The 18013-nt window shown below is 36.8% G+C and overlaps 5 protein-coding genes across 6 annotated transcripts in view; 2 read left to right on the forward strand and 3 right to left on the reverse strand.

The window, feature by feature from the left end:
- The window catches only part of LOC109861086 (division abnormally delayed protein), a 35749-nt gene extending 24657 nt beyond the window's left edge, over positions 1-11092 (reverse strand). The window contains exons 1-4 of the mRNA XM_020440596.1: positions 10869-11092; positions 6878-7018; positions 3230-3803; positions 2131-2335 (exon numbers count right to left, since the gene is read on the reverse strand). Of these exons, the coding sequence (XP_020296185.1) occupies positions 2131-2335; positions 3230-3803; positions 6878-7018; positions 10869-11085 (1137 nt within the window). The 5' untranslated portion in view covers positions 11086-11092. The remainder of the gene's footprint in view (positions 1-2130; positions 2336-3229; positions 3804-6877; positions 7019-10868) is intronic.
- Positions 11093-11128: 36 nt separating this feature from the next.
- On the forward strand, positions 11129-14677 carry LOC109861087 (meiotic nuclear division protein 1 homolog). 2 transcript variants are annotated; one of them, XM_020440597.1, is made up of 5 exons: positions 11129-11523; positions 13653-13884; positions 13973-14078; positions 14167-14313; positions 14399-14677. In XM_020440597.1, exons 1-5 carry the CDS (start codon positions 11142-11144, stop codon positions 14534-14536), a joined length of 1005 nt encoding a protein of 334 aa, XP_020296186.1. In that variant the 5' UTR covers positions 11129-11141; the 3' UTR covers positions 14537-14677. The 2 variants fall into 2 exon arrangements, with proteins under 2 accessions (XP_020296186.1, XP_020296187.1); XM_020440598.1 differs by lacking the exon at positions 11129-11523 and adding an exon at positions 12163-12409 and having other exon boundaries at positions 14399-14635.
- Positions 12559-13367, reverse strand: LOC109861088 (zinc finger HIT domain-containing protein 1). The gene is made up of 2 exons (XM_020440600.1): positions 13202-13367; positions 12559-13128 (listed from the first exon to the last, which is right to left on the reverse strand). Exons 1-2 carry the CDS (start codon positions 13338-13340, stop codon positions 12806-12808), a joined length of 462 nt encoding a protein of 153 aa, XP_020296189.1. The 5' UTR covers positions 13341-13367; the 3' UTR covers positions 12559-12805.
- On the reverse strand, positions 13380-14878 carry LOC109861090 (general transcription factor IIH subunit 5). The gene is made up of 2 exons (XM_020440602.1): positions 14755-14878; positions 13380-13589 (listed from the first exon to the last, which is right to left on the reverse strand). The coding sequence occupies exons 1-2, from the start codon at positions 14787-14789 to the stop codon at positions 13403-13405; spliced, it is 222 nt and encodes a 73-aa protein (XP_020296191.1). The 5' UTR covers positions 14790-14878; the 3' UTR covers positions 13380-13402.
- An 83-nt stretch (positions 14879-14961) lies between these two features.
- Positions 14962-16595, forward strand: LOC109861089 (NTF2-related export protein-like). Its single transcript, XM_020440601.1, has 4 exons — positions 14962-15075; positions 15632-15718; positions 15796-15940; positions 16239-16595. Exons 1-4 carry the CDS (start codon positions 15067-15069, stop codon positions 16418-16420), a joined length of 423 nt encoding a protein of 140 aa, XP_020296190.1. The 5' UTR covers positions 14962-15066; the 3' UTR covers positions 16421-16595.
- Positions 16596-18013: the final 1418 nt, after the last annotated feature.

The raw sequence follows: 18013 nt of genomic DNA on the forward strand, positions 1-18013 counted from the left end.
TTCAATAAAAAGTCGAAACGTTTTGAAGCTAAAGAAAGAAATTTTTTACTTTATTTAATTATTGCACAACATCCTGCACTGGCTCTGTATGGCCTTTGATTTTTAACATTGATTATTAAATTTTATTGAGAGCCTGAGGTGATTCCTCCATACTTCTGTAGAAATATTAAATTTAGAAAAATAAACTTGTACATAATGATTAGAGAGAGAGAGAGAGAGAGAGAGAGAGAGAGAAAGAGAGACTTTTCGTTTTGTAAGGAAACTAAATCTATCTCGTTATAACTTTCGTTTTTCCTGCTCGTTATAATCTAATTCATAAAATATGAGGATCCCTTTTGAATTCAACAAGAAGATTACGATGTGTCACGGTTTTTGCTAATCTCTTTTACTCTCTCTCTCTCTCTCGGTCACTGTGTGCTCCGACCGTCGAATTTTCACGCTAATCCGGATCCAACAGGTCAATGAGACACGACATCTTGTCAAACTTTTCTCCCGATAGAGAAGCCGAAAGAAAAGACCATTTTGCCGCATCCGGGGCAAGAATAAGTTAAGCGCCTTTCGTGCGCGTGTAGGTGTATGTGTGTGTGTGCGAAGGAGGGGTCGCGGGGCGCCGTGGGATGAATAATAATGGGAGAGTATCCACAGGGATGCGAGAGAACACCTCGTCGGGCGCCTTTTCGTAAAAAGGCCGTTAAGGTGCTACCTTAACGATTCTCGGTCGTCCCGCGGCGAAGAAACGGGGCCCGAGAGAGGGCCCGCACGCGTGGAATGCAGATACGTAATGCTCGCAGAATGCGCCCGGGCCGCCGACCGCCGGGAATTATTAGTAGATTCGTGAGAGAGAGACCCCCTGAATGCAGCCTCGAACAGGTCTATACACGCGCGGTCCCCGTGTACACACGAAGAACGCACAGGTACGAACAGGTACGAAGAAACGGGGGACCTGCCGCCGATCTCACGGGGGCCTCGAACGGAGGCGGCCCTCTTTTCCCTCCCGTGCTACAGTTCGTGCGAATCTTTGTTCGCAATTCGGCGAGTCCGAAATCGATGCGCGCGATAAAAAGCACGCGATTATAACCGCAATGTATGTAAAATAAAATGCGTTTTGCGCGTAAGTGCTAATATATGTATACATATATCGGAGTGAGAGACACAACTGGTTTTAACAAGTCGGAACAAGTTGCATTAAGTTAAACCGACACTTCTGATAATTATCAGAACAATGTTTTCTCTAGATAAGAAAATAAAACGCGCATTTGTGAAATCGAAAACATGATAGAATTGTACGTACAATCAAGCGCGTTATTTAAAGCGCAAAGAAGTTACAGAGGTCTGGTAGTAGTTAAAGCGAAACGAGACGTTCGAAGACAATCAGTGACCGCGAATCGATTTCGGTGATACGGGAAGGAAGAACCGCAGAGAGAGAGAGAGAGAGAGAGAGACGACGGGCGAGAATCCGGCTTCTAAACGAACGAAGGATCGATTCTGTCGTCGCTGCGCGGCGCGGCGTGACCGCCCGTGTAAGAAACTTTTAATTGCGTTCCGCGCGCGAGCGGAGCGGCCCATTTCGTCTCGGGACTCGGGGTCGAGAACCGGAACGAAGGGACGAGAAATCGTGGTTGTAGGCAGGTAGAGAAGGTAGATGGAAGAGAGAGAAAGAGAGAGAGAGAGAGAGAAGTACGAGAGAAACGACGCGCGAAAGAGGGCGAACGCGTGAGCGAGTGCATAACTTATGCGTGTTCACTGAACGAAGAATTGTCTCGGGGAGGGTAATAAGGAGGAATAATATGAAGAATAAGGCGGCGTGCTCTATGAAAGACGAATGTGAGAAATATTTGAGAGAAAAAGAATAACTAGAGCGTAAAGCGCAGTCTTTTGGGACAAATTTAAAATTCAAATATATTCGAGTGACGATAAACGTATACGACAACGCGCGAAATCTACTCTGTTTTCTCTTATTTTCACTGAACACGTAAAAGCAAAAAAAGACCTTTCAAATCATATAAATAATAATCTCTCGACACACGAGAGGGAACCGCGTGTATAATTGTGACAATGATTGTTTAATCGTAAAATTAAATAAATACGCCACGGTGTAAATTTCATTGAGAAATTTCAGTTCCATCTTACCTTCTCCTCGAGCTGGGGACCGATCTCCATCGCGTGCATGATAGCGTCCGAAATGCGCGAGTCCAATTTCCTGACGGCTTCTTTGAGATTCAGGCCCAAAGAATTAGTGTCGCTGTCGATTGCCGCAACGAGCCTCTCGACCGCCTCTACGTAACCAGACCAAGCGAGATCTAGTTCGAACGTCGGTTCCGTCGACAGACAGCCTCTGCAACGATTATTTATATTTCTTCCTCATATGCTCCCGCAATGCGAAAATAAAGCCGCCATTCACGCAGCCGCGAATCATCGTGATTATCGTGTGTGACTATATGATTATGATGATCACGTGTATGTCCAAAGAGCGGTCTGTAATAATCTCCTTTACATACGCGACAATTATGCGTAACCAGAAATGTAAAATTATACACAATCCCCCGATCCGAGAGATTACACATAATTATAATGATCATCGGCTCAATCGCCGAGTTATTCGGCGACAATGACGATTATGTGAATTTTGCAAAGCTTGCGATAAAAAACCTGCGAAATGTGACACCACGTTGCATCTACCGAAAAAAACGCGCGACGTTTATATAAAATTAATTTTAAAAACGCTCTCCAGCAAAAGAACCACCCGTAGTAGCCGTTTAGGAAACTTTGAGATTCTTTTCGATTGAACGTGAGTCATTCCTCGCCTACGCGAACTTGACCTTGACCACCGCAAACGCTTGCCTAAACGAGCTTCTCTCAGACGTCTTTTAAACAAAAATGTTGTTGTCCGAGACTTTTGACTTAAGATCTGACGAAATTTCTTTGTTACATCGTAATTGGAATTGTTCGTAGAATCGTTGTTTAGAGCGAAATGTAATATTTGTTTTTTGTATAGTTAAACACCGTGTTTGCAATGACACGATCAAAAAGCTACGAAACAATACGACTTTTTTACGCATATTCACGAGATATTTGTGGAAAATTTTTCTTTTTCTTATTGTATTAAACACGTCTGTTCGTAGATGAATCGTATAAAGTACAATGTATTAAGATCGTCACGTCTAAACGTTTAAAAGAGAGTGAGTAAACCTCAGGTATATAAAAAATATTTGCAGTCTCATTTACACACCTTATTGCATTGATGCAAAATCCGACACAAGGCATCGCGCTCTTAATCCCCTTGCACCTGGCACAATAGGACATTCTGAGCAGAACATCGTAACAAGCCTCCTGCTGAGGACTGCTTCTGTCAGCGATGAACAGCACGCTATCGGTCTTTTCCAGAACGGTTTTGCCGACAGTTAAAGCCTGAACTAACACCCTAGTTGCTTCGAGGCTCTTGCCGATCTGTTTAAATATTTCTTGCGGCACGTCACCAAACGGTTGCACGTCCTCCATCGTTTGGTTCAGGCAGGCCTTGAACTTGTCGGTGAAATCCTGTTGATCCTGCTCCGGATTAATGGCATTGTGATAGGCGATGGGGAAGAGCTGCGTGAAGAACTCGGCAAATCGTTCCTGCAGCATCTCCCGCGATACCGGTTGCTGCAGATTGTCGGGAGTGTTGGCGGGCGACACGTAGTCCACCAGCGCCTGGTAGAGCGCCCGGATAGACGGTCTGCTCTGCACCGCCATCGAGCGATATACTTGATCGAACATGGTCAGAGTCTTGTTCTCCGACTTTCTCAGCAGAGCGATCACCGTTTCTGCAAAGATGCAGAACGCCTTTAGAGATACACGCGATTTTGAGAATCTTCGATTTCTCCGCAACTCGATTACACGCGTGTCACGAGTTGCGCACAACAAGTTTTGAAGTTCTTAAGAATGTCACGTTTTCAATCACATGATAATGACGGAATCAAGATAAAAGTAAACAATGCGTCCTGTATAAATTTGTTTTCTAAATCTTGTTTTCTTCAGAGAATAAGCTTTCAAAAAAAAAAAAAAAAAACCGGTCTGAGAAAATTATTCTTTTGTCAGAAAACTCTAGTAGTGTGAAGGCAATTTCCATTCACATACAAAGAAAAAGATCTGCTCTGAGATCTTGATATTGCATTAGAATTTAACGATCTCTTAACACTTGTATTTCTTGCGTCTATTTTTTTTCTCTCAAAGTTCTTCTTCTAATCTAAATCGATCGAGATTCTCATAGAAATGGACCTCCACTTGAGATTTCGTAAGTGGCGAGAGAGAGAGAGCACGGACCAAGCCGCTTAATTGCGAACGTACAAAACGAAGAAAATAGACAGCGAATGCTTCTCGATTTTCGCTTCACAGTTTTAAGTGGCGTCGGCAATGTGGTGGTGCGCTTCTTCGAAATGTGCACCTCGTGGCTCTAGTTATCTTATTGGAAGTAATGACAAATGCGAGATAGTGACGAAGCATTTATATCTTCCTATGTCGATATTATCGATATAGGAAGTCTATAAATACTAATTGCACGGACAAATATACAAATAAAACTTTGATGGTGTGAAAACAAGAAAAGAAATAAAAACAAGAGAGAAATGTGAATTTCCACCATGTAGTATGTATTCACAATGTATTGTATCATATTTTTGTACTGTATAATATGATAAATAATGGAGCCGAGTGCATGATGTATTTTTAAACAAAGTCGTCGCGACTAAAATTAACAACAACACGTATAGAAAAAGACGCATTGCCAATTATTTGTTTCGCTTTCTTTTCCTTCTCTCTCTCTCTCTCTCTTCTTTTTTTAAAACGTATTTCGTCAAAGCGGATCATGTCCATGTTGATTGAGACTTCAAAGACGATATCGCGCGTACGGCCACTTGGACTTGTTTTTCTTTAATTACCGGAATTTTCGTCGGGACGTCTCACCGAATGAATAAAAGTAAAATTTGATCACTTTTTTTTATTACCAGCAAATTTTATCCCCGTGTTTCTTTACGTTCTTTTCGCAGGGAATTACATCAATCTCTGAACAAACTAACGCGTAAATTGAGATTATTTCGCTTCCGTATTAATCCCTTTAAAAAGTCAAATCTTTTTTCTTGAAAGTATCGCGTGCGATATATTAAAGAAAAAAACAAATACAAATATTTCTAACATTTTTTACATTGCGTACATAAACGTTATAATACGGAAAAGAAGGAATTTCTCTGGAATTTTACAACATCGCAGGATATATCACATATGTTAGTAACTTTTAATAACCCACACACACTCGAGAGTTTAGAAAAAAATTTTTTTGCAATATTTGAAATCTGCATATTTATAAAGGAAATTCAGATTATTTTACTCCAAAAATCAAGAAACGTTTTCAGATTCCTGAATCGACTCGGTAAATCAGAACTCAACAGAGGATCGGGAAGGATTTCGAAGGGGCTCTGAAAGAATGTCTCGGCGCAGCGAGTGCGCTCGCGCGTCCAACGAGGATATAAACACTTCGCGGCGCAGAGAGAGGAAGTGTGTTTTTCGCGGTAGCGAAAATAGCAGAGAGCGGCCTGTGCTTGAATTCTAGACACCGCGTTACCGAGGCAACGACACGCGTCTCGCGAACAAGCCGCCTCCGCCTCGCGGAGGTTTAACGCGCGTTGCTATCTTCCTCTGTCTTGCCTCCTCGTTTTCCGTTTCTGCTCCGTGTAAGAGTACCGGTTAGCGTATGACGGTATAAATACCGGACTGACCACGTAATCGAGGTTGACCAAAGAGCCACACGAGCGAATCGCTCAACGTTAGAGCCGCGACAATTCCGAATCTTCCGAAAATTCGAAGAAAAAAAAGGATAAGTTTGTCAATCAGTTCGCGAGTAAAATAACAATATGAACTTAAACAGGAAAAAAAAATAAGGGAGGTAAAATGAATTTATGGCGAGTAGCAATAAAATATAAAATAATGCAGATTAACATCGCGCGAACCAGTTCCTCATATTTCTTCGTGGATTTATTTGACAGTGTCGAGGGTGCGAATATACAGAAGCGACGTGTTGCGTTTTATGCGAGAACGATGCACAGGAATTAAAGAGATAGATCGTGCGAGCGAAAAAGAAAGAAGAGATCAAGAACCAAGAGAAGAAGAGGAGGGATGGCTGTTCGCTTTCTTCTCCCCCGTATAAGGCGGCAGCACGCGGAGAACGATTTTGGTTCGTCGGGAAGAGGAACCCCGCGGAGAAATTTCTGAGGGTATTGAAACCCGAAAACCGTCCAAGATAATTATCTATCTTTCGGCGTGTGAATATTGGCCACCGATCGATATATAGAGGGACGGTTGTGGACGGATAAAAACGTGTATTTTAACAAAGATGAATTGCCTGTTCCCTTCTTTTGTGGAACTTTTGCCAACTTGTATCAACGCAAAATTTCTATAAATCAAGTATTAAAGCAATCGGTGACAACTGTCACCTACGTGTGAAAACACATCGGAAAACTTAGATTATCCGGTAATCCGGTGGCTTTCAGTTTCCTAAACCCGAAACCCGGATTTTCTACATACTCTCCCAAGAGACATTCTTTTAATATTGCTGGAATATCTGACAGTTTTCTTAAAAATAATATATTTTTTTTGTTACGTACATTTAATTCTTCGTGCATTTCCTCGCGCAAATCCCAAAATCAATTTTTCATGATCTCTTCGTTTAAATTTCTCTCCAGACAAGATTAAAACACTTGTAAATTTGATCGTTGTGAGGAGGTTCTCACTATACTATTTCTGTAATTCCACAACCTGAGTTACCACACGAGCCCGTTTCCGCGCAAACCAAGCACAATTAAACAAATGAAAGTAAAACAAATGAAAATGAACTATATATCCTTACCTCTGAGAACCTTAGCGGTTGTATCCAGGAGACCCTGCAGAGTTTTACTGTGATGGTGAATCATACTGTGAAATTTCGCCCGGGATTGTTGTTTCAATAGCTTCTCCATCTCCTCGCCGCAACAATTGCTGCCGCATATCGCTGAAAAAAAAAAAGAAATATCTCACGTTATTGTTACGTAACGCGGCAAACGCGAAAACAGGAAGGGACAGAAGCGAAGTCCCCCTCTTATTTGATGCGAGTTAAGTCAAATTGGGGCACAACCACCACGAGAAAAACAGAGGGGGAGATCGAATTGTTCGACCGCGTGAACTCGTTCCCGTCATACAAAAGTCTCGTCAAATCTTGTTTGCGAAAATTATAGTTAAACGTAAAGGATTACAATATATATGTTGTATACACACAAGTAAGCGCGCGCGCACACACAAACTGAGGTCCGATTGAGAAATTTCAAATCAAACGGAAATTCCATCATGTCAGATTGTTTTATCGAACACGAGATTTCATTTTATTCTATTAATCGGGTCCCAGGCTTTATGTGTAATATAAACGTTCGCGATACATGCACTCCCGCGCGGATTTTCGATGTATCGGCCATTTTCCAATTATTCTCTGTACATTATATTACATATTCACGAGTATCTATTTTCCGAGAAGAATAAACTCGAATGTACGTTATATAGGTGGATACAAAAAGAGCCATAGCGATTGAATGTGAAAAAGCGCTTGAAAATACGTGCCAATTTTACAATGACCGTTTCAATTCTCGTCATATTTCAACTACCGTCGCATTTACATTTTAAAACGCGAGTTTGTGTAAATAAAAGTCGTGCTTAAGCGAATACAAGTGGTTATGTTAATAATAACTCGCGACAAAACGCGGGGTAAATAATAACGTTTCCGCGCGATAATTTTGAAGGGGATCAGAAAATATGCCGCGTCGCGATCGATCGAAAATCCTCTCTTCGGTGACGCGCATTCCTCTTCGCCTCAGGGCGAACCGGTTTCGTGCACGAACGCTGCATCGAATTTAAAGATCGAGTTATACATGTATGTCGCAGGCTCTGTACATTCGAAATTCTTTTTTTTCGTAAAGAGATAGAAAGCGTGTTTTGCAAAAATTCGCGACGCTGTATGAAAAGGTTTCTTCTATATGAAGTAGATTTAAAACAAACCGACTATTTTAAACGCGAAACAACGTCAAAAAATATCTCACAAATAGACGCGTAAATGAAAACGAGAAGAAAGAAAAAATAATGATGTTACAAAATTTTATTAAAAGTCAATAAGAGTCTGCACAGCCCGCGATGCGCGATAACTATTGGCACATTGAAGGAAAAATTCTCGAAACAAAAAACTTTTATTTTGTTTAAGAAAACTATTACTAGATTTTTTCGAAGAGTACTGATGACATATTTACTTGTATTCGCAAAACGCGTGTATTTTCTTGAAGTTTAAATATTTATTATATGCTTAAAAATATCTAATTAGTACCTATTTTTATCTTTCATATTTTAATTTTATAAAATATTTACTAAAACGCAGTTTTTAGTTAGAAAAAATTTTGAATCTGTTTTAAAAGTATTTTAAGTGAAATATGAAAACATTGAAACGTAGAAAATGTACAGAAAAATAAGAATTTAATGTGCATGTATTCATTTAAAAGTACATACTTTTGCTTAAATAAAATAAATACTTTCTTTCATCTAAAGCAAAAAAAGAGTTTCGAGAAAATATATTTACTCGATTTAAAACAACTTTCCTCTCAGGTAGGTCTACAAATCATACAATGCAAACGTCCTTCGACCCTGTTGTGAGTTTTCAGTGCGCCAATTTATAAAAAACTTAAATGTAAAATAAAAAACGAACAAACGTCGTTTCGCTGTCGTGCTCAAAAGTATAACAACTCCGATCAGCAGAGCTCGTCAGAAAAGTGTATATAGTCTACAAAAGGTAAGGTAAAAATAAAGGAAAGAATAAAGTACAATAAGAAGGAAAGAGAAACCACTTAACTAGCCGTGGTAAAACTTTCAAACACAGTTCCGCGTTTACAAAGCGAGCGATAACACGTAAGTCGATAAGAGCTAAATGAACAGACATCTTATTTACATAAAAATTAATGTAAGTGCACTGAAAATTACAAATCATCGGCCGTATTTAGAACAATCGATTTACGGGAAATTTAAAACGGTTTAATAGCAAGCAATTATGTTGCGTCAGAGCGCGTCGTGTAAAAATAACCGTACATGTGAGAAAAAGAGAGAGAGAGAGAGAGACGTTAATTTATACATGTAATATCAGTTGTGAAGAAAATTAATCATTCTGAAACAGAGAATGATAGCATCACTTGTCGGAATTAGACTCGTAATATTTTTTACCGTTAAAAATAGATTACTACATTTTTAAACAAATAAGTTGCAAAATTAATGAGAAAAGAAGTGGACACGCACGTGTGTTATGCAATGTGTGCCAGTTTGGAGTAGCATTGGTCAATAGGATTAATAGTTCTAAAATTCTGAGAAACATTGTAAATCACAAGATCAACGAAGAAGCGAACGCTAATGGAAAATGAAGAAAAATTGCTAGGAAAATAATCGCGACTCAAGTGCCACAACGTAAGTTGTGCAAATATAAATGTCACAAATTAATTTTTACTTTCTTACGAACACGCTGAAGCATAATAGTAAGTAAAATATCCGAAGTTTTGATTAAAAAATTTCCGCTTTCTTTTTTTTAAAGTTTTCAAAAAGGGAAGCGGGAACTTTAATCAGAACTATAGAAATCTCACTATATCGAGATGCTAACTTTGCACACGTTGAATTTCCATCTTACCCAAGTTTTTCTCCCAACTTGTGTTTTGTGTGCAAGTCAAATCGTGCGTGTGCAAAATCGTGCACAATAATTCTTGAAACAAAACTTCCCGTATTCAATATACATATTTTTATTCGCGCGGAATATCCAAAAAAATAGAATTCATTGATGTAAATTTAAGCAACGATCTTGCGATATTGGTTTATTCCCACGAGAAATTAACAAAAAAATGTCTACGATCAAAAAGCAATATTTTTGAAACTTAATCGTTCAAATAATTAATTAATGCTCATTTATGCAGCGATATTGCCGATCTTTCGATCATTACCCGTGACAATTTGCAAGTTTGATCAATCCGAAAAAAAAAAAAAAAAAAAAAAAAAAAAAAAAAAAAAAAAATTCTACGAATGATTTGCATAGAAACGCGCGCACAAATTTATGCTCGCACAAAGATCGCATGTCAAAATAGAGAAAGAATTTTATTATTAGAGTCGCGATTGCGGATGATATATTGTGATGATTCGATGGTCAATATTAAATAACAAACATTCAATATAGATATCCAATTGTGCGATATATCAACAGTTTTAATAAAAAAAAAAAAAAAAAAAAAAAAAACAATATGTAACTTCGCAAGCAGTTATTACTAGAGCAATTTATAATATCGAAATTCTGTTAAAACTCGAATATTACTTCATTGTCGATAATTGAGGTACTTAGTCGAAAATCCGATTATACCTTATTAACATATTGGTAGGTGTAATTTGTGTCAGTGACCTCAAAACTTCCTCTTGAAATATAAAATCGGATTTTACAATATCTTTGAAACATTAAATATTTCACATTGAATAAAGTTTATCCTCCTCTTTTCTCGTTGGTGAAGAGAAATGACTTGTGGGCAAAACTCACACATGGATTTCTACTGTAATATCAAGTTCAGTGACGCGCGCGATTCAGGCGGTGAGATTGCACTAACAATTATTGACTCAACAAGGCATATCTATCGCGTCTTTTACAATACATTCGCTCGCAAGTACATATACATATGTATTACAAAGCTTACTTTTCTTTGAACACCGTATCTCGAACGTTCTCTGTGCCAAGTATTAAAAGAGACGATATTTCTATAAAATAAACAATGGAGATAGGAGTACGCACAGCGTGCGAGAAGTTCACTTACTGTTTGGAGAATCTTCGACGGTCGGAATGAACGTGATGTTTTTCGAGTGGAAGATCTTTTGGACCTGATCGCAATTGGTGCCGGTGGACGTCGTGCTGTCGTTCACATTGCCGGCCGATCTCGCGTGCACCGTCGCGCTCGTGCAGAGACCCACGAGGATCACGAGCAGAAGGCAGAAGCGCGCGGAGGACGCGCGAACTCGCAGTGTAATTTTCATTTCGGCAAAATGGCTCCGAACAAATCGGCGCGTCGCGACGAAATAAAAGATTGTGTATGCGTGCGTGTGAGTGTGTAAATCGAGAGGAAAAAATCGCGAGAAATTCGCGCACACCGGCGAAGATACTCTCTCGCGGAACGTTCTCGCGCGAGAAATCAGTCTGTCTCTCTTGGCGCGCGCAGGAGATAGCGCCTTGCCAGTTTTCCTCCCTCGCGTTCCGTTCTTTTAATCTGGTTTCTCCTTCCTCTTCTTTTACAAAGAAGTCGAAGCGCGGCCGACGATTCCCGGTGGAGTCATCCACCGTATCGGAACGCGATGATCGCTTGCCGAACGGCGGACGCGCCGTCAGACAGCACGACGACGACGACGAGAACGAGCGGCGGTGCTGCGAGCACTCGGAATATGCGGCGCGAACATTTGGTGCGTTCGTAAAACAGAGTAAGAGACGAATGGGAAAAAAGGAAGAAAGAAAAGAGGGAAACGAATACACGAGAGACAGAAAGTGAGTGAGTGAGAGAGAGAGAGAGGCCGAGTAAAGAGAGGTCAGAGACAGCGACGCGTCCAGACAATCACACACATCCAGCAGCACTCCCGACACATGAACGCGCGGCTACTTTGTCCGTATCACAGTGTGAAACGCACTTATCTCTGTTTGATTTTTACATGTGTGCGTGTATATGCCTTAACACGCGCGTTGTATACGCACGCGTATATACGTATGTGTATATAACGCCGAGAAAACGAGACGAGAAACGAAACGCGCGCTGAGACGCACCTCCCACGAACGGCTCGATACGACTGAAGCGCTCTGATGCGGCTCCTCGTCCACGACTCCACGCGCTCGCCGGACAGTATACAGTAGCGCAACCCCCGCAATTTTGCGAAGCCCAAAATGCGAATACGCGTGCGCGAAATAATAAGAATTCTGTCCAGTAACTGTAGCGTATTTTCTCTCTCTCTCTCGCTTCTTTTGCATGCGAGAACTTTCTTTCTCCCTTGCTCCGTTTACTGCGAGACTCCGGGGATGAGTATACCTGAAAAACCGACGAATGATAATGTTGAGAATAATCGGCTTTGTCGGTATTTCAGCTACTACTCGCTCGATCATCTCATCGATGCATACATGCAGACGTGAAAAAAAGGCAACGAGGGAAAAACAAAGAATTAAATCTCAGATATAAAAAAGTGAGAGAATAAAGATCACACAGAGAAAAAGAGATCTTTTTGTTTCAAACTGTTTTGTTTTTTTTTTTTTGATATTGTGATTTGGACAAAAGTGAATGACATACTTTTCTGACTTAACCTTCAAATTTGTACAATATAGGTATGTTACTGAGATTTGGAATGTCAATATTTTGTGTGTAATACATTTAAATTCTCGTATATTTTATTATGAAAATAATTCGTTCTGATCGTTAAAGTAACTTTTCTGAGTAATATCTTAATTTATGTTGACAAAATAATATCCGCTACTGTAATTATACATGTGTTGATTTTATTAATGACGAATTCGATTGGATGCACTAGTGCGCATTGAGTGCACCTTCTTTCATTGTGTAGTAGAATATATTTCATTGTTAGTAAACCAAGAAATATTTTAAGGCTTTATAAGCCTTCATTGTTAGTAGTTTACTACACATTGAAAGAAGACGCACTCAGTGCGCACTAGTGCATCCAATCGAATTTGTCGTAAGTGACAATGTACAAACTTACAAAGTTCTCAAACTGTCCATTTCATACATCTTGTGTCGAGATGCGTACCTAGACATTTAATCGAACAATATCTGGCACCGCAAGGTATACAGGTGTAATTACTAGGAAAGCCACATACGGAACAAAAATGTCTCTCAGGGAAGCGAGAAGATGGCACTTGTGCAGACACGTAATTAGGTGGATTAGGATTTGTATTGAGATCTTCTTCCACAAGTTGAGGAAAACTTTTGCGAAAACGTTGCTTGTAATATTCCGACGAGCGAGTTTTCTTTTTCCTGGCACTTCTGTTGTCTAACGTCTCTTGAAACTTGGGAACTTTCTTGCTCATAACTGAAAACAAGAATATAAATTATGCTATTGTTTGTAATATCTGAGAGAAGAGATATTTATATGGCCACACCACCTAAGTCAGCATGTGGATCATCATGAAAGTTATCTTGTTCCAGTGCTTCCAGGGCTTTCTTCTGCCTGCGTTTACGTGCAGCATCATCCAAGATTCTTTTCTGACACGCATCTTTTATTCGACCCGACTCTCTAGCCATTTTTTTTATAGCAGCGCAAACCTTGTTTCAGATAGTAAAGCAAATGTTGTTTCTTTCTTTTTTTATATTCCTTTCTCAGCTAATGGGAATGATATCTGATCCATAAGATCGTCTACTTTTGCTTGTAGAGTTTCTAATATGTCAGCAGATATAAACAGGTGTCTTTCATCTAAATCTTGAATTATGAACTTTTTTCCTAGAGCAGTTGTTTCATCCAAGTGTAGAAGAAATTGTTTCATAGCCGCATCACTAAACATTTACATACATATAAAAGTTTTAATTATCTGTTTTTAATATTGTACATATCTATAGGTATCATGTCAAAGAGAAAAGGTGTTTCTGTTGATGAGAAACGTTTGCGAATGTTGCAAATATTTTATGAAACAAAGGAGTTCTTCACACTGAAGGAAATTGAGAAAATCGCTGTGCAACAAAAGAAAATTGTAGTTCAGAGTGTCAAAGATGTGTTAGAAGCACTTGTGGATGATGGTTTGGTAAAATCAGAGAAAATTGGCACTAGTACATATTACTGGAGGTTTCCAGGGTAATACTTTGTAAAATACTTTAAATCACTATTATACATATTATACTTGTTAAATTGCATATAAATAATAGGAAAAAAAATTATGTAGAGACAATATTACTGCAACAGAAGCAAGAATATCTGATACAAATAAAAAGTTGGTTGAAGCTGAATTCAAGCTTCAGAAAATAAAGGAAAAGATAGAGAGGGAAAAGGTGATAAAAATAAAACTATAGTTTTTAGTTACTCACTTTTTGTTTGGTGTATAATTTTTCTTAAGCCTCTAAAATGTTTATTAAACAGGAACAAAAAAATGATACAGAAGAAAGAAGAAATCTAATGAAAGAAATTGAGAAGCTGAGAAAAGAAGAGCAGGAGATAAAACAACAAATTGTAAAATTTAGTGATGTTGATGAAGGAGCGATTGCAGAAATGAGTAAAACTGCACGGGTATAATCTAACAGTTATGACTACAACTGTTTTAAAACAAAACAAAAGAAATGACGTAAAATTGTAACATTCAACTTTATTGTAGAGGTACAAGGATGCGGCTAACACATGGACGGACAACATTTTTTCTTTGCAGACTTGGTGCAAAAACAAATTTGGTATCACTGAACAGAATCTTAATAAACAGTTTAACATTCCTGATGATTTAGATTATCTTGAATAAGTTGTATATTTACACTATCTTGTAAATATACCATTTTTATATCTTGTTGATCACTTCAATAAATTATTTTTTTCTACAAACGCAACTGCATAGTTTCAATATAAATATAATATATGCATGTAAGAAACACAGAAGTAATTTTTGTCGCGCTAAATGCAAGATCTGTTCCATTTTATCTTATACGAATTTTTATTGTAATTAAAAAGAAAAGAACGTACCATTCGACTAAAATTCCTTTTGTGACATTTACCATCTCTCATATCGAAACAATAAAAACTTGTATTCTCTATATCACAATCAACTACAGTAAACTGTAGCAGACTGTAAATGCCGAATTAACATAAGAGGTTAGTTTTTCGCTCCGAATGCGCATGTGCAGTTGCTTGCAGCCAATTGAGCCAATAATACAGTGAAACGGTTATACCGATACAGTAAGCTGTGAGAACTGAGAAGTAATATTCATGCGATTGTAATAGAGTGGATGTTTATACTTTTCTTTCCATAAACTCAGAATAAATCTAAAGTTCACAATGGAACAGGTTAGATATAGCACGTTAAATATATATATATATATATATGTATTAAAATAGATGCGTCGCGTTTGGCGTCATGATGCTAACTACCGAGAAAATCTAAACGCAAGCTATAACACACTAAATATTTAATAAAAAAAGAATTTACATTTATATACTCTAATTTCCGCTAAAGTAGCAAACGGTGTATATTTCTTTTAATATTTTGATTAATTTGTTTTTATATCTGACCTACAAGTAAAAATACAAGTAGGTAGGTTAGGTTAAGTTAGGTATAAAGAGAAGCAAAAATATAAACACACAGAAATTATTCTCTTGATCAAAAGTAATAATCATAATTTATATTTGTAAAACTATGACTATATCATACATAATACCTAAATTTATGATTTTAGTCTTCTAAGCAAGTATATTTCTATATAGATAAGTTTCCTAAAATTTGAAATTAATGCACTAGTTTCAGTATTTGATTATATTTGATGTTTTTTTCAGTATTTACTTTTTTTCCAGTATTAAATTATATTTGATTACATGATAATTTTTATATCTATCACTTTTGCAGGACTTGAAAGCTAAAATTGACCAAGCTTGTCAGACTGCTGAAGAATTTACAAAATTATATTATGAGACATTGGACAAACGAAGATATGTAAGGAAAACTAATACTGCCCTGACACATTTGGTTTGCTTTGCAACTTATACACTGTGTTAAATTGTATGGTTTAGCTAATATCAAGAATGTACATGGAAACTGCTAATTTGACATGGAATGGAAATGGGATATCAGGCAACGACAACATACAGAAATTCTGTACAGATCTGCCATCTTCTGAACATACTATTACTACTCTGGATGCTCAGCCAATAATAGGTAAGAAAGCTAATAATTCACACTTTTATATCTGTAATTGTAAAAATATCAGACAAGTAAAAATATTAGATTTACTACATCTAATTTGTATCTTGAATTTTAAATTTCGATTTTGAAAAAATAGTTTTCCACATTTATATAAAGATGATACTAAATGTTTTTAGTTTATATTGTTTGCTTTATCATAGCACAAAGTAAAAACTAGTAAAATCTAAATTTATGCTTGCTATTTGAAGTATTATACATGTATGAAGTATTATAGTTTGTTTTAAATTAAATTTCATTATGTAACAAATAGGTTCGGATGCAACTACCCAGCTATTATTTCTTGTCAAAGTCGGAGGACAAGTAAAATATGAAGAGAAGAGCTTTACAACAATAAACCAAACCTTCTTAATAACAGCTATAGATGACAAATGGAAGATTGTAAACGACTGTTTCCGAATGCAAGAACTAGTCGATAGTGCTACTAGTTCATAAACTCTAATAGTGCCACTAGTTCATATACTAAAATGTATTATATTTCATATTTTTATAAGAGAGAATAATGTGATTTCTTATTTTTCTATTATGATATAGAATATTGTGATAAAAAGAATATTTTTTGTTGTGATATAGAATATTGTGATAAAAGGATATTTTTTGTTTGCAAAAAGTTTATAAAATATATTTAGGGGTTTTCAGAAAAACAAGTTTATTTACACCTAGGACGGTGAGTTGCGATTAGTAGAGATATTAGTAGATTATATTTGTAAAATAAAAAGGCATCCTTGAAGAACTCACTGTCCTAGGTGTAAATAAGTTTCTTTTTATAAATGTATGCATAACTACGCTGCAATCGAATATGTAACAAGATAGGTTACATATACTAAACGTGTGTTAGTTGTGTACACAACGCGTCAATGAATCGCGGAATAGGTGCGGGGATCGGGGGGCAAGCGGGGCGGTTGTTCGTAGCGCCAACGAGCGCCGTGCGAACTAACTAGTAGCAATCGGTTGTCTACAACTACGTCGTGTCGATAATGTAATTGCTCTTCCTTCCTATTTTCTTCTCAAAACGTAAAAGTATTGGCCATTTACTTAATATTTAACATTGACAAATAACATGTGTATATGTATATATGTAATAGATGGATCTATTAATGTCTCCGGTAAATAAAAGGAACGTATATTGTAAAAGTCTCGTTTAAAAAAATATATGTATATTTAATATTAATAATTATATGTAGCCACTAAATAAATATAATTCTATTATATTATTATTTTATTCTATTATATCTATATAGAGTATTGTGTATACAATTAAATATATATATGTAAAAATCGAAATATTAAAAAATGAATAGGGCAAACCGTATATAAATAAAATAAAAAAGATATAAAAAATAAATATATTATAACAAATAGATATATGCCAACTGTAGAACGTATTCAGAGGAACCCTCACGGACACAGAAGACATACAGAAGAAATTTATATATATATATATATATATATATATATAATTAAATTATATATAATATACATATATTATACATATATAATTTAAATATACATATATAAATTAATTATATATATATATATATAATATAATTTCTTCTGTATGGTTTCCGTGAGTGTTCCTCTGAATACGTTCTACAGTTGGCATATATCTATTTGTTATAATATATTTATTTTTTATATCTTTTTTATCTTATTTATATACGGTTTGCCCTATTCATTTTTTAATGTTTCAATTTTTACATATATATATTTAATTGTATACACAATAGTCTATATAGATATAATAGAATAAAATAATAATATAATAGAATTATATTTATATAGTGGCTACATATAAATATTAATATTAAATATACATATATTTTTTTAAACGAGACTTTTACAATATACGTTTCTTCCATTTATTAAATACATATACAGGGTGTCCCAGAATTGCCGTATAATCTCTCGTAGGCAGATAGAAGGAATAAAACTGAGTCGAAAAGTCCTGAACCATTTTTTTCTATTATTTATAATAAAGGAGTAATTATTGAGTAAATCAGGCCAATCAGCGCCGACCTTTAGCCAGGC

The sequence above is a fragment of the Pseudomyrmex gracilis genome, unplaced genomic scaffold, assembly GCF_002006095.1.
Source record: "Pseudomyrmex gracilis isolate BER0280 unplaced genomic scaffold, ASM200609v1 scaffold_567, whole genome shotgun sequence".
Taxonomy (NCBI): Eukaryota; Metazoa; Arthropoda; class Insecta; order Hymenoptera; family Formicidae; genus Pseudomyrmex; species Pseudomyrmex gracilis.

Bases quoted from the DNA above. Each gene is read 5' to 3' on its own strand.
- LOC109861087 (XM_020440597.1), top strand. From the start codon at position 11,142: ATGCGTGCGTGTGAGTGTGTAAATCGAGAGGAAAAAATCGCGAGAAAT. The intron at 11,524-13,652 runs GTAAGAGACGAA...ACATATCTATAG, and splicing joins TGGTGCGTTCGTAAAACAGA to GTATCATGTCAAAGAGAAAA. The intron at 13,885-13,972 runs GTAATACTTTGT...AAAATTATGTAG, and splicing joins TATTACTGGAGGTTTCCAGG to AGACAATATTACTGCAACAG.
- LOC109861088 (XM_020440600.1), bottom strand. From the start codon at position 13,340: ATGGCTAGAGAGTCGGGTCGAATAAAAGATGCGTGTCAGAAAAGAATC. The intron at 13,129-13,201 runs GTGGTGTGGCCA...TCTTGTTTTCAG, and splicing joins TGATCCACATGCTGACTTAG to TTATGAGCAAGAAAGTTCCC.
- LOC109861090 (XM_020440602.1), bottom strand. From the start codon at position 14,789: ATGGTAAATGTCACAAAAGGAATTTTAGTCGAATG. The intron at 13,590-14,754 runs GTACGTTCTTTT...GTAAATGTTTAG, and splicing joins AAAGGAATTTTAGTCGAATG to TGATGCGGCTATGAAACAAT.
- LOC109861089 (XM_020440601.1), top strand. The intron at 15,719-15,795 runs GTAAGGAAAACT...TGTATGGTTTAG, and splicing joins CATTGGACAAACGAAGATAT to CTAATATCAAGAATGTACAT. The intron at 15,941-16,238 runs GTAAGAAAGCTA...TGTAACAAATAG, and splicing joins GGATGCTCAGCCAATAATAG to GTTCGGATGCAACTACCCAG.